Raw genomic sequence first — 15,286 nt, forward strand, 5'->3', positions numbered from 1 at the left:
AATTCTAGTGCATTTTGTTTGTTGTTTTTTGTTGATTTTCTTTTTTTTTTTTTAACCTTTTTAATTTTATTTATTTATTTTTCTTTTTTAAATATGTGTTTGTTTTATTTTTAGATTAATGTGTTTCCATAATTTTGTTTTTAGTTCACTTTTCAATTCACTTTTTCAATTTTCTATTTCTGTACTCTTGGTTGGTGAAAATATGATACAGAGGAAGGACTAGTTTAGTGAATATATGGTACATATTTTGATCTTCTTTAATTCGTTTAACTGTATCAAGGAGCATAAAGTTGTTGGTTCAATTGCCCTCTTTTGCATTTTGTTCTTCTGATGTGTTCTTGAGCCAGACACTGAAACCAAAAGTGTGAGTGTACCTGCAGAGTTTTACTGTAGATCAAATGGTTCTTGTATTTGGATGTGTTCAGGGAAGACCGAGAAAAGGAGAAGCAAGTCTTTCTGGCAAAGCTTCCGGAAATCTCAAAAAGGAACTCTGCGCCATGTTTCAAAAGGTAAGACCTGTCTACATCTGCAAGGCTCCAAATGTTCTGTTCCACCTGGTGATGTCATGAAGTTTACAGTGAATAGCTCCGTTTTATCTTTAGTCCAGTAGATCGGCAACTCCAGAGCTGAAATGATCCAAATGATTCTAGTGAAGGTGTGTGAAGTTTAACAAAAGAGTGGAGCACTTCCTGTATTACGGCATGACATCACAGGGTGGAACAGAGTGTTTTCAGTTTTCAGTCAAAAACATGTGAATGAAACAAAACACAAGTCCAGGTCTGTTTGTGATGAGGAAACATTAGAACATAGATCATAACATCGATCATTTATCTGGAATGTTCCACAGTATGGCATTAACCTTTCTATCTTCATGGAGACCAAACCAGGCCAAGTTACAGGTCAGATCTGTGGAGAGGTGACCCCACTCAATCAGAATGTTTGTTTTCTTAAGTATTTCTGAGCTAAAATCCACCTGTTTTTCAATTGAATAAATGAACATAAATAAACATTCCAGGCAGAGCAATGACGTATCCACAGAAACCAGCAGGTGACAGACCCCAAACCACAAAGCTGCACCTTTTAAAGAAAATCTTTTCTGATTCTCAGTATGAAATAAAACCCCAGAGAACTTTACATTTTATTCATAATAAACTGTGATATGGTTTAAAATGACGACTTATAGAAACTGCGGTGTGGACTTCCTGTTCAAAACTACAGAAGTGAGAATCTCCATTGTGGCACAGCAGCTAAACTAATGAAGAGGAAGACTGTTAGAACATAAGACTTAGACTTAAACTTTATTGATCCACAAGGGAAATTATTCAGACACTGTAGCTCACACATCAATATAATATAATAACAAAGAGAAAAAATATAAATGGTAATAATAAATTCAAAATAAGAAGCAAAAAGAGTAAGTGACAGGTGTGAAATAAAACATAATTATATAAATGTATATGTACAAGTCAAATAACATGGAAACAAAAAATAGAAAACCTAAATAAAACAGAAAACGCATATATGTAGTAAGTAAAAAGTTTAATATGCCTGCTTTAAAATCTAGAGATACGATATCCAAATCCCTCGATACGATATTTCCACGATATGCATGTCACAGTGCGATGTTGTTTGTGTTTCATGGAGTCCAGCCGAATTGTGAATATTCTGCTGTTTCCTTTTAAAATGCCTTGATTGTCCTTTTCATTCTTCATGCTGTTTTAATGTGTTTAAAGGAAGCAAAGGATCATGGTCTATGTAGTTCCCTCGACTTTTTGAGCTGATGCTGCACCATAACCATGAATTTAATCAAAGAGACTTGTAATTCGATATATTGTGATGCCCCATGAGATTATAGAGAGACTTCGGTTATTGTTACGTACCTGTTAAAATTAAATATTCTTAACAAACTTGTTTGGGCGTTTAAGTGTTAAAATAACCATGTCACGTGAATCTCCAATCTCGTCAGATCTCTGAAGTGAAACATGGTTGGGTCTGGTTAGAATTTGGATGGGAGACCTCTGGGAATACTAGGTGCCACAGTGGGTCACAGTGGCTCTAGTACGAACTACTGTTGTGTCCTTAGGCAAAACACTTAAATCCACCTCCAGCGTTAAAGTACACTGGTGTATGAATGAGAGAACAACAGATAGAAATGAGCCTTCCACAATCCAGCTTGTTTACAGCATGTATTTCAAGTACGTTCATTCCAATCCAATCTAATCCACTTTATTTTACAGCACATTTCACAGCATATACATAAACAAAACAGTCACACAGAACAAAACAAATCCGATAGAAACATAAAATAAATCTCTATTTAACTCCACTAGTCCTCATTAAAACAGTAAAACTAGTCAAATCAAATAAGAGCATGAATACCAATAAATAATATAAAGATTAAAAAGAGCAGAGTGTTCCAGAGTTTGGGGCCAGTCACAGAGAAGGTCTTGGTTTTAAGTGTTGTTTTAGGCCCCACGAGCTGGATTTGACCCTCGGACCTGAAAACACACGCAGGGGAGTAAATTTGAAGGAGATCCGAGATGTAACGTGGGGCCAGTCCATTCAAAGCTTTAAAAACAAACAATAAAATTTTAAAATCAATCCTAAAACGAACTGGAAAGTGTGCAGTGACGCTTAAATCGGGGTAATGTGCTCACGGTTTTTTGCTTCCTGTCACACTCCCTTATTGGGTTAAATGGGGTAAAAGCAATAATAATGCCATTGTGTTTCAGGAGATGACGTGGGCTTTGTGGCGTCGGAGGTTACCATGGGCGACGAGGAGAGGATCCAGCTCATGATGATGGTGAAGGAGAACATGATCTCTATAGAAGAAGCTCTGGCCCGGGTACGAACACAAGCAAACCCATTTTACACTTTTATTCTGCTTTAAATGCGTTTGACAGAGTAGACTGCTCATTCCACTAAACCATACCTCATAACATCATTATCTAGCTCTTTAACTTTGGTGAAGTTTGTAATTGTTCTTCATGTTATGACACACACAGAGGTAATTTCATAACTGTTACCGAGCAACCATAACATTAAGAACAGCCAAAATGTTCCTAAATTGCTTAAAAGTTTTGATTAGACTAATAAAAATAAATGGCAATGACAATGACAGCTTTGTTTCGTTAAATCCATTTTCAGTCAGAAAAATGTGTGAATGTGTGAATTGTCCCTTCAGTGCTGACATAGGTAAAGTTATTCTAATTTACATCTCGGTGCTACTTCCTGTATTTTTGTCCTTTTCTTCTTAACATTTTTTCACAAACTGACACTTAACTGATGTAAAACTGATAAATATTGACCACAGGTACTAGCACACCAAACTTCATGTATTAAAGGTTATTTATGTCATTTTCTAGAGGGGATACCTGCATCTTTGTCTCCATGATGATAGAAAATTGCTTTTGCTTGGAATGTTTCACAGTATGATATTAAACTGGACTATCTCCATGGAAACAAGCAGGAGGTGCCACCAGACCAAGATACTGATAATGCCGAGATAACGTTGAGATAAATGCTGAGATAATAAAAACACCCATGATTGAATGAATGGCAGGTAGATACATTTAATGTCACACTTCCCACCCATTAAATTTTGAATACAAATTTATTCAGCTTAAAAAAACAAAAAACATGTAAACACTTCATTCGTAATGAAAATGATGATATTCAGAATTAAACTTAATTCCGAAGTAAGTGGATGGCTTATTCAGATTTTAAAGTCAAATTCATTTCTTCCTGGATTATGTAAACATATATTCTTGTTAAAAATAATGTGGGTTGTTCAGCGCATGTTCGTTGTGTCGCTCTTCTGACGCGATCCGGACGATCTGGGTCCGGCTCCACCAGTCCTGGTTTGGGACTTTCATCCACGTCTCTTTGGATTTGTGAGCGGGATGTGGGAGTGTGTGTGTGTTTCTTCCTGTAGATGTAAATACTTTCATGCGCCCCAATCAGAACCTTCCCCACTCCCAGATGTTGAGCCCAGTTAAATAAAGACGATTTAACGTGTTTTCCACGTACACCTTAATTCCAAATTATAATTTCCATGTAAACTCGAAGGAGAATATTTTATTTAAAAACTATTTCATTTGGAATTAAAAACATCATGTAAACGTGGCCACGGTGAAACTTTTCAAACAAAGTAATATCATCTTCAAGGAGACAAGCAGGTGTTGGACCTTCTACCTGAAAAGTTACACAGTGCACCTTTAAATATACTGTTTGTTTGTTTGTTTGTTGGTTTGTTTGTTTGTTTGTAGCTGAAGGAGTTTGAGAGCCAGAGCAGAGTCACCTGTCGTTCTGAAGGCATTGAGTGGGTGGATCCTGTTTCCAGTGAACCCTTCAATGTAAGTCTGACAAAACCTTATTAACTACAATCATAAAAGAATAATAATATCTGTCTATATAAAGGCGTCGTACCTGATTTAGTTTTTTTTGTATAATAGTTCATTGTAAATAGTTTGCAGGGGTCCAAAGTTATTCCTCTTACCTTATGAATTCAGAGCATCCTAACTGTATTTAAAAGCAGTTTTCACAACAACTAACAACAACTAGCATGCTAACAGCGTTCCAGCCTTACGTCCTGGTTCGCGGAAGATAAAATTGCTTTATAATTAAAAGCAGACAGCACATGGCGATCCGATTTTGAGCCTAAAGCTGCTTTGACAATATATCTGTACTGGCTCAGAGACATCCCCTTTAAAAAGAATCAGTTATGGCTAAACTTTGTGCAGATTCTGAATATAGAAATAAATATATGTCATTTATAAAGATCATTTGTAGGGATTTAACAATAACCGAAATATCATGATATCGAAAGTCTCACAATAATATCAGAGGCCATCGCAATATATTGAATTACAAGTCTCTGTTTTGATTTTCATGTCTTTCTTTATGATTTTAATGTCTTTCTTATTCTGTAAAGCACTTTGTATTATTTTGTGTACGAATTGTGTTATACAAATAAACTTGCCTGGCCTCAACATGATGCAGTTATAGCTAAAAAACAAAGGGAACTACATAGACCATGATCCTTTGGTGTTGTCAGTGCAGACTACACGTCACAAACCAGGAAGACACTTGGAAAGATGCAATTACAACTTCCGGTGGGTTCTGTTCTAGGAAAAATGAGAAAATGTCCCAGTTTTCTTCATCTCCATGTCATTGTAGTGTTTCGTTATGTTCGGCTCATCAACAATTCCAACCATCCCTCAGTTTTCATCATTTCTCCACTGACACACAACACTGAGTGCACTGGTACATGTGATTAGAAGAGATGAGGCCAAACTCCAGATGATTCCAAACAGCACATACATCTGCAACAGGGATGTAAGAATAACCAAAATATCATGATATTATATCGTCAAAGTTCTCACAATAATATCGTGGATCATCACAATATATCAAATGACAAGTCTTTGTTTAAATGAAGAGTTCTGGTTCAGCACTGACTAAAAAAAGACAGAGGAAACTACATAGACCATGATCCTTTGCTCCATTTCAGTGCAGACTACAAGAAGAAATAACAGTTTTAACACTTTTAAGTCTTAGTTCTTTAGATTAAGTCTTGTCAAGGCATTTTAAGAGGAAAAAGTAGCATATTTACAGTTTTAGCTGTTTAGCCTCTACACAATATTGCAATAAATATTGTACCGTGAGATGTGTATTATAAAAATATTGTGCTGAGAGATTTGGATATTGTTACATCCCTAATCGTGAGCCTCCCCACCATATCGTGAGCTTTCCAACGATATTGCAATAAATAATGTTCCCTGACAATATTGTATCATGAGACTTGGATATCGTTACACCCCTAGTATGCAGTCTTCATCTACATTTACTTCAATTGTCTGTCGGCGAGTCCAGTGTCGATTAGAGTAGTTATACCAGAAGTTGTAATCACATCTTTCCAAACGTCTTCGTGGTTTGTGACATAAGCGTGAACAGAGCCTATTGTTATTAAGCACTTTAAAAGCTTCATTCTTCATGTTATAACAGGACCAAAGGCTTTCCAAGGCTTTTAAAAGGAAAAAGTAGTAACAATTTTATCAGCCTCCACAAACTGTGAACATGTCGTATCGAGGGATGTTTCGTTATATTCCCAATAGTTTGATGCTGTACTAAACCTAAACAGATCTCCGGGCTGGCATTGGTCCGCTGCAGGTGTGATGTTGTGATGTTTACAGAGTTCAGTTCTGTGTCAGAGCCTGGCCTCTCTAAATCCCCCAGAGCGAGGGTCTATTCTTTGGTCTAAGCCCGGTCCCAGCCCTGGACTAAGCCTGGACCGGCCTATGGTCTTTGGTCCGGTCTTTGGTCTGGTCTTTGGTCCCATATGGTCCATTGTCCCCATGAAGCAGTGAACAGGGGCTCTCTGCACTCACACATTTTTCACATTTGTTTGGAGAGATTGAGTTTCTGTTTCAAATTGTGGTTAAAGTTTTCAGCATGAATCATCAGACCATAAGATTTATTCATCTGTTAAATTGTTAGTGTAACTCTGATGACGTCTCGGGTGGTCTCTAATAACTGCAAAGCTTCTGGTTTTTATAAAGCAAAAGTGTTTATTCACTTACTTTAAAATTTTATAAATAATTGGACAAACGTGTCATAACTACAGAAGACATTCAGTATTTCATATTGAAGGTTCTGTATTCTCTGATCTCTGTTCTAATGTCGTTGTAGTTGTAGTAATGTGTTTTGTTTCATTCACACATGTTTAACACACAAACTCTGCATATTTTGGCTGAAAACACTCTGTTCCACCTTGTGATGTCATGTGGTAATGCAGGTGCAAGTGCTCCACTGTGTTTTTAAACTCCGTAAACCTACACTAGAATCATTTGGATCATTTCAGTCCTGGAGTTGACAACTCTACTGAACTAAAGGTAAAAGTACTGTTATTAGTGTTGTAGTCAAGAACGCACTAATCGAGACCAAGACCAGTCCAAGACCACAGGGTCCCAAGACTGAGACAAGACCAAGACCTCTGAGGGCCGAGACCGAGACAAAACCAAGACCTGTCTGAGACCACAGGGTCCTGAGACTGAGACGAGACCAAGACCACGGCCCTTTGAGACAAAATCAAGACCATCTTCGTCATTTCCAAGTTTTTTCAAGTTTGCACTTGTCGGATGTCAAGTTTGAGACAAGACCGAAACCGAGTGCCATCAAGACAGAAACAAGACCGAGAAGACCGAGTCCAAACGCGCTCAAGTCCAAGAGGAGCTCAAGACAGTAAAAAAGTGGTCTCAGGGCTGGTCTCGAGTACTATAACACTGGCTGATAATGTGAAAACTACTGCTTCATGACATCACAAGGTGGAACAGAGCATTTTGAGTTTCGGAGATGTAAACAGACTAATAATAAAAGTTATTCAAACATGTGTGAATGACACAAAACACAACTGCAGGTCTGTTTTTGAGGAGTCACAAGAGTCAGTTTTGCTTTACCCTTCCAGATCTGTGGGCAGTTTTAATACATTTGTCCTCGCCTGGATTTTTCTCTTAGATTTGCTTTTAAAACTCCTCCTTTTACCCCTAATAAAGTGTTATACATTGTTTTTTTCACAATCTGCATGCTGTAGTTGTTTCATATGGCTGTAATAGAAGATACAACAGCACCAGAAATACAAATAAAGAAAAAAAAAATCACACTATTTCATACAAAACCCACAGCAAACATGTATAAACAACTTTTTGGTTGAAGTCCAAAATATCAAGTAAATATGCTCGGAAAACCGCAGCTCTCGGCTTTTCAAGGGGAAAACATTAAGTTTCTATTTTTCTATTTTTTTATGGTTGGAAAGTTCTGTGCGGTTATATAAAACATATTCCCAGGTATTATATATGATACCGTCTGGCTGGAAAGGTTAATATAGGACATTTAATCATTGTTCTGTTTCTGTTAGAGTTTATGAACTAGACTAGTGCATAACATTTGACAGTTTCTTGCTTATCTCCAAACTTATCTGCTCTTATTTGATAGACATCTGATAACATTGAAGTTCATAGTTTATAGTTTTACATGACATCCTTCTTCTGTCTCGTTCTTTTGCTTTTTTTTTTCTAAACCACATTTTGAACTTTCTCTTCCTGTGTCTTGGTGCGCAGACATACCGCTCATATTTGTGTTGCTGTTCTAACCTAAACACTTTAAAAACTCTGAGGCCCAGACCACAAGCTTTTATTTGTCCATGTGTAAAATAAGGAGGGACTTTCGAGGCTGTTGCTGTGCAGTAAATGAGAAGCAGATGCTGAAAAGTCATCGCTGTGGTTTTGACTGGGGTTTATAAAAAGGCTTTGGTCAGACTGTCTCCACCTGTGTGAAAATGACACGTAAAGTCATATACACATTTTACATCCAAGGCAATGTGAAAGCCCAAGTTTATTTTATCTGTTCACAAAAATAAATACATGAAATAAAATAATACAGATTTGGTTTTCCTGGACTGCAAGCTCAGCAGTAAATAGAACTCTAGTTATTGTTTACACAGCACTTATAATTCATAGTACAAACATAACCCTGTGCATGAATTAATAACTTTATAAATAATCTGAAAGGTTCACTGCTGCGCAAATTTTCTAGTGGAGGGTCCATCACATGCCTGTCTCCATGGAGATGTTATTGCTTTGCCCGGAATGTTCCATGGTATGACTTTAAATATATGAAACAGAAAACGCACACCAAAGTTCTTGTCGAGGTGCAAATGTAAAGAACAGCAAAATAAAAGTGAAAAAATGCATAGCACACTCAGATGGGTGATGTTTCATTTTTAAATAACGTTGTGTCAAAAAAGCCGTTGTCAGATCATTTTTCTTGCTTTGGACTACAGTACACACATACTGATACACACATACACACAGTACACACATACTGATACACACATACACACAGTATACACATACTGATACACACATACACACAGTACACACTACACACATACACATGATATACACACATACACACAGTACACACATACTGATACACACATACACACAGTACACACATACTGATACACACATACACACAGTATACACATACTGATACACACATACACACAGTACACATACACATACTGATACACACATACACACAGTACACACATACTGATACACACACATACACACAGTACACACATACTGATACACACATACACACAGTACACACATACTGATACACACATACACACAGTACACACATACTGATACACACATACACACAGTACTCACATACTGATACACACATACACACAGTACACACATACTGATACACACATACACACAGTATACACATACTGATACACACATACACACACATACTACACATACTGATACACACATACACACAGTATACACATACTGATACACACATACACATACACACAGTATACACATACTGATACACACATACACACAGTATACACACATACACACATGATACACATACACACACACACATACACACACATACTGATACACACATACACACAGTATACACATACTGATACACACATACACACAGTATACACATACTGATACACACATACACACAGTATACACATACTGATACACACATACACACAGTACACACATACTGATACACACATACACACAGTATACACATACTGATACACACATACACACAGTATACACATACTGATACACACATACACACAGTATACACATACTGATACACACATACACACAGTATACACATACTGATACACACATACACACAGTATACACACATACACACATGATACACACATACACACACAGTATACACATACTGATACACACATACACACAGTATACACATACATACACACATGATACACACACATACACACAGTATACACATACTGATACACACATACACACAGTATACACATACTGATATATACTGGTGTGATATTGGTATACTGAGTGTTTTATGCAGTTTTCACTTTTATAAGACTTTAAACTCATCCATCTAGTATTTATTCATTACAGGTGCTTCTGTTGCTCAAAAATACAATAATATCTTCAGTGAATTGGGGCAACTCTCCACAGATCTGACCTGTAATGTAACGTAGTGCTCTAACCTGCTTATCTGATAGGTTAAGTCTATACTGTGGAACATTCTAGACCAGAGGATTTCAATATGTGAGGCCCGCCTCCCTTGGGGGCACTAGAGAGCCACTGGGGAGGCGCAACACAAGCGAACTAAACCAGGACTGATCCCTGGACTGAACCACCAGGACTAAACCAGGACTGATCCCTGGACTGAACCACCAGGACTAAACCAGGACTGATCCCTGGACTGAACCACCAGGACTAAACCAGGACTGATCCCTGGACTGAACCAGGACTAAACCAGGACTATGGCCTGCAGGCAGATGGGATTTTGGCTTGGTTGTTGATCTTGGCCGTCTTTACCTACTTTAAGGGGAGGCTCACACTCACCCAATTTGAAAACCCCTGTTCTAGATAAAGCAAAAACAAGACAAGCAGGTGGTGATCCCCTGAGTAGTAATGTTACACAGTGCAGCTTTAAGTTTAAAATGACACTGGCTGTTTTTCCCCCTGAGCAGGGCTAGGCTAAATCTTACAAAGCTTTGACAGAACTTTTTGACGTTTTGAGGATTTAAACGTGTTAAAAAGTTCATCACTGCTCCTGAAAGGTCACCCCAGTGGGACTGAACAACGGGTCAAATGCAAAGGGGCAAATTTTCCTATATTACCCATATTACACTTTTTCTGATCTGTCATGTTGTTTCCTCATCAGAAACACACCTGCAGTTGTGTTTTGTTGCATTCACACGTTTAACACACAAACTCTGCACATTTAGGCTGAGCTTCTCTCTCAAACAGAAAACACTCTGTTCCACCTTGTGATGTCATGTGGTGATACAGGAAATGCTCCTTAAACCTCAAACATACACCTAGAATCATTTGGATCATTTCAGCCCTGGAATTGCCAATCTCTACTGAACAAAAGTTAAAAGAAGCTGCCCAACTACCACTTCATGACATCACAAGGTGGAACAGAGCATGTTGAGCTTGAACTCCAGGTCTGTTTTTGATGAGGTAACAGTTTTATAACATGACTTAAAGATCACAGAAGTCAATTTTGTGTAATATAAAACCTTCAATCACAACTGAAGAACTGAACACAATTTTGGGAAGTGAACTAGAGGTCTGCGCCCTCCCGCCCGCACCCGCACTGTGCAGTCCCGCTCCCGCCCACTAAGAATTGTAATTTTCATTCCCGCTTCCGCTCGCATCTGCAGGATATTTTCTCATTTTTTCTAGAGAAATGGAAAGGAATTGTCTAAAATGTGTGTGAGATTAGACCACATGCGCAAGTTTAGGCTCCTTAAAATGTTTTTTATTAATGCCAAATGAAACATCCAGCACAGATTATAGCCAAACATTACTCATTTGTTTAGTCCTGATTTATTCTTAGTTTAGTCCCTGGTTTTATCCCTAGTTTAGGCTCTGGTTTAGTGCCTGGTGGTTTAGTCCCTGGTTTAGTCCTTGATTTAATCCTTATTTAGTCCTTATTTATTCTTGATTTAGTCCTGATTTAGTCCTGGTTTAGTCTTGATTTAGTCCTGGTTTAGTCTTGATTTAGTCCCTGGTTTAGTTCTGGTTTAGTCCCTGGTTTAGTCCTGGTTTAGTCCCTGGTTTAGTCCCTGGTTTAGTCCTGGTTTAGTCCATCAGTCACAGCTGTAAAAATCCTTGAGTTCTGAAAGTGTCCTTCCTCACCGCAGATGTCATTATACTTCATTATATTTGATTATATTTGATTGTATTGGTGGAGGTTACAGTAAAAGTGGAAGTTGGTTTAAAAAGAGAACTCATTAAAACCTCATAAAGGAACAGAGCTGTTAGCTTTGAGTTAAACTCAATGCTTTGTCATTTGAGCCCAGGAGAGACGGAAGTTCAACTCTGCAAATATGTGATGTAATAATAACATATGTTCATGGGTAACCAGAGTGTGGACTGGTGACACTTTACACTTCATTATTACTATCTTTTTTTTGTCAGTGTTGGATATGTTAACCAGTTACTGTAATGCACTGCTTTTTGCTGTAACGCAGTAATGAAAGGCAGAACAGAAAAGAAATGGACTGAAGTGTTGTTTTTTTGTTCTTCTTCATACAAATTTGCTAAAATCACCACGAGATCAGTAGTGTTGAATGTTCAATCAGCTCAGAACAGATACATAACATCACTGTGAGTCACATCAGCTGTATTATTAAAGTCTGCCACACATTGCTTGATGTAGGCTGTGATTTGCTTCTCCCTAAGTTCAGGGAGGCGTGAACCGACTTTGTGTCTTTGTGTGCGATTTTGAAGTCACTGTGCTCCTCGTTCGTGTGTGTGTGTGTTACTGTCAGATCATAACCACCAAAACATCAGCAACGCTACAGTAACAGTCAATAAAACAGAGCATCAGGGACAGAGGAGTGACAGACACACAAGCACAAGATACAAACTCAGGAAATAGTGAAAATATTTATTCCTCGCCTCTTGAAAAGTTGTAAATTTAAATTGCAGCGTCTCATCCACATTTTCCATAGAATTTATCGTCTGCCATCCAGTCCACAAAACTGCACTGTTAATGCAGTTTGAGACGTTCTTTAAAAGTAAAAATGTTCAGCTCAGTCAGATTCTGGAGTTGTGATGAGCTACTTGAGCGTTATGAGCTACATTTCGATTGCCAAATCCATATTTCCAGTTATTTTGTTGAGAGTAACTTAAAAGTACTGTAGTTTAGTGTAATGCCTTACATTTAGAATACAGTAATATTGTAATGTAACTAATTACTTTGAAATGACAGTAACAAGTCATAAATAACGCACAGTTCTCAAGTAACCTGCCCAACAGTGTTTATTATTTAATTACATTTTTACTTTACTTTACTTTACTTTACTTTACTTTACCTCTCCACCACCAAACAAACAAAAAACAACAAACAAATAGATATAAATAAATAAAAGATAAGTATTGCAATAAGTCAGTTCATTAAAGTAGTTAAAGATGCACTATGTAACATTTCAGCTGTAGGGACTGTCACCTGCTTGTTTCCATGGAGATGTTGTTTTCCCTGCTTTTCAAGTCATTTTAGATAGTTAGATGTTTTAATGCCTTACTGTGGAATGTCCATGGCAAAGCAATAACATCTCCATGGAAACAAGCAGGAAACAGACTCCCAGCAGAAAATTTAGAGATTGTACAAAATCTGGTGAGATAAAACTGCCACAGGAAAAAAAAAAAGATCTCTTACAGTTCCAAAAAGCAGTACTAGAACAGAAACAAAAACAGGAAATCAAATACATAAAAGATTCTGTGGCCAAAATGCAAACTGAAATTGTGAAATGTATATATTAAGAATGAAATGATGTTAAAAGTTTCGTTCTCGTGGACCTAATCTCATATCTCGTCTTGTGGAAATTGTCTCACTCCATCCCTACACTTAATAATAGTTTCAGTTACTGTTTATTGGGCTTTAACTTTGCAGTGTTGGTGATTTGTATTTGTATTTCTTGGAGTCTTTGGTTGTAGTGTTTCTGTAGTTTTAATATTGAATTGTTTTTCTTCTTGCAGCCGTGTGACCTGTCCGATTATGAGGAGGACTCGGTCTCCTTCAGGGGTCTGCACAAACTGGTCCACTCCACTCGGAAAGTCAAGAAGAAGCTGATCAGATACGAGGAGAGCAGGAGACACGCAGGAGAAGGTACGAAGCCCACAAGATTCGTTTAGTCGCACCAATCTGTCAAAAAAGCAATATTCTTATTTTAAAACCACAGTATGTAACTTTTAGCCAAAAGAGAGAGACGGAAAAACTGAAAAAAAACATCCGTCCTTATTCTGAGCCACCTTATATCTTCACAAACCCAACTCTCATTTGTCCTGGAGGAGGGCGTCGTCCTGCTTGTTTCCATGGAGATATTGTTCCTTTGATTATAATAATATTCCACAGTAGGAATAAAACTCTTCTATCTCCATGGAGACTGTCCTGAACTATAGAGGCTTTGCACCGTCCCATGTCCCCATGGCAACGGTACCTACGCCGCCATGACACCGGACACACTATGTCATTGACCTCAGCAGCATCGGAGAAACATGGGCAGGTTTTGTTGTGTATTTGGTTGTTCTAGACGCTCTGAACGGGATAAAACTATTCGTTTCTTCACTGTTCCTCTGGAAATGACTCATCAGGAGCTCAAACAAGGGAATTATTGAAAAAAAGATGGGAATTATGGCTAGAGAACATAAACCACGAAGAGATTTCCAATGGTACCATCAAGACACACGAAGTTTCATCAAGGTATTTGCTATTTAAATTGTTTCATAGTTTATTTGTCAAGTCAATGACATGTGTGATGAGTCCGGAAAGAATGTGAAACATGAAAGATCGGCGTAGTACCGTTGCTGTGGGGGTCACGTGACGGTGCAAAGCCTCTATATAGTTTCTATTTGCCTGGACTTGCGCAGGAGACGTGTCACCTTCAGAAAGTTACTGTAGCTTTAACTGCTCTTATGGTTTTATACTGTGGTATCAAACTGTGAGTGACATTATTTTACATTTTGTCTCTTGTGACCATTGTTCTAAAGTCGTGATACTAATACAAAGGAGTTCATTGACTTCCTGTTAAAAACAGCCGAATTGATGGTTCCCACGTCCTCTCAGTGGCATTTCCTCAAAAGCAGCAGCACATTTTCATTCCTGTGATTTGTCGCAGAAAAATAGCTTCATTACATTTTTCAACCTTGATACTGGGGGTGTTCCACATATGTCTATGGTGGAATGTTCAGCGGTTATCATGATGACACAATGCACACACACTGCCAGGTTTAAGATCCTCTGAAGACAAAATACAAAATGGATACCAAATGGATTTAAAGAACACATTTTCAGCAGCCTGTGATCAGTGTGAGTGTTCATGTTCCTGTTTAAGAGTTTGAGTTTCAACAAAAAGCTGAAAGAGACTCCACATATGTCAGCTCTTTCAGTCAGATTGTGTTCAAATAAACCTAAGATTAAAGTCTAACAAAACCTCAGACTGAGCATGCCTACAGTTAGCATCACACTCCCAGGGAATGTTGATGACATCATCTGCAAAGTATCAAGAAGAACCAGAGTCAAAATACAACAGTGACAAAACACCATCACAGCAGGATTTAAAGCTCATCAAAGATTCATTTGTGTACATATTAAAAGATGCACTATGTCACTTTTTGGAAGGGGGTTCGTCACCTGCTTGTTTCTATGGAGATGTCATTGCTCT

General features: G+C 37.9%; 1 protein-coding gene across 2 annotated transcripts in view; it reads left to right on the forward strand.

Annotated features, from left to right (window-relative positions):
• The window catches only part of LOC110159980 (SAM and SH3 domain-containing protein 1-like), a 151,069-nt gene that overhangs the window by 122,739 nt on the left and 13,044 nt on the right, over positions 1-15,286 (forward strand). For both annotated transcript variants that reach the window (XR_008633068.1, XM_055160067.1), the window contains exons 6-9: positions 426-509; positions 2,733-2,845; positions 4,269-4,355; positions 13,602-13,731. Coding sequence is in view for 1 of the 2 variants with exons in the window: in XM_055160067.1 (XP_055016042.1) it covers positions 426-509; positions 2,733-2,845; positions 4,269-4,355; positions 13,602-13,731 (414 nt within the window). In the remaining variant the exon portion in view is untranslated. The remainder of the gene's footprint in view (positions 1-425; positions 510-2,732; positions 2,846-4,268; positions 4,356-13,601; positions 13,732-15,286) is intronic.

This window comes from Boleophthalmus pectinirostris, unplaced genomic scaffold (assembly GCF_026225935.1).
Source record: "Boleophthalmus pectinirostris isolate CB_2022bp ecotype Guang Dong unplaced genomic scaffold, ASM2622593v1 HiC_scaffold_10, whole genome shotgun sequence".
NCBI classification, from domain to species: domain Eukaryota; kingdom Metazoa; phylum Chordata; class Actinopteri; order Gobiiformes; family Gobiidae; genus Boleophthalmus; species Boleophthalmus pectinirostris.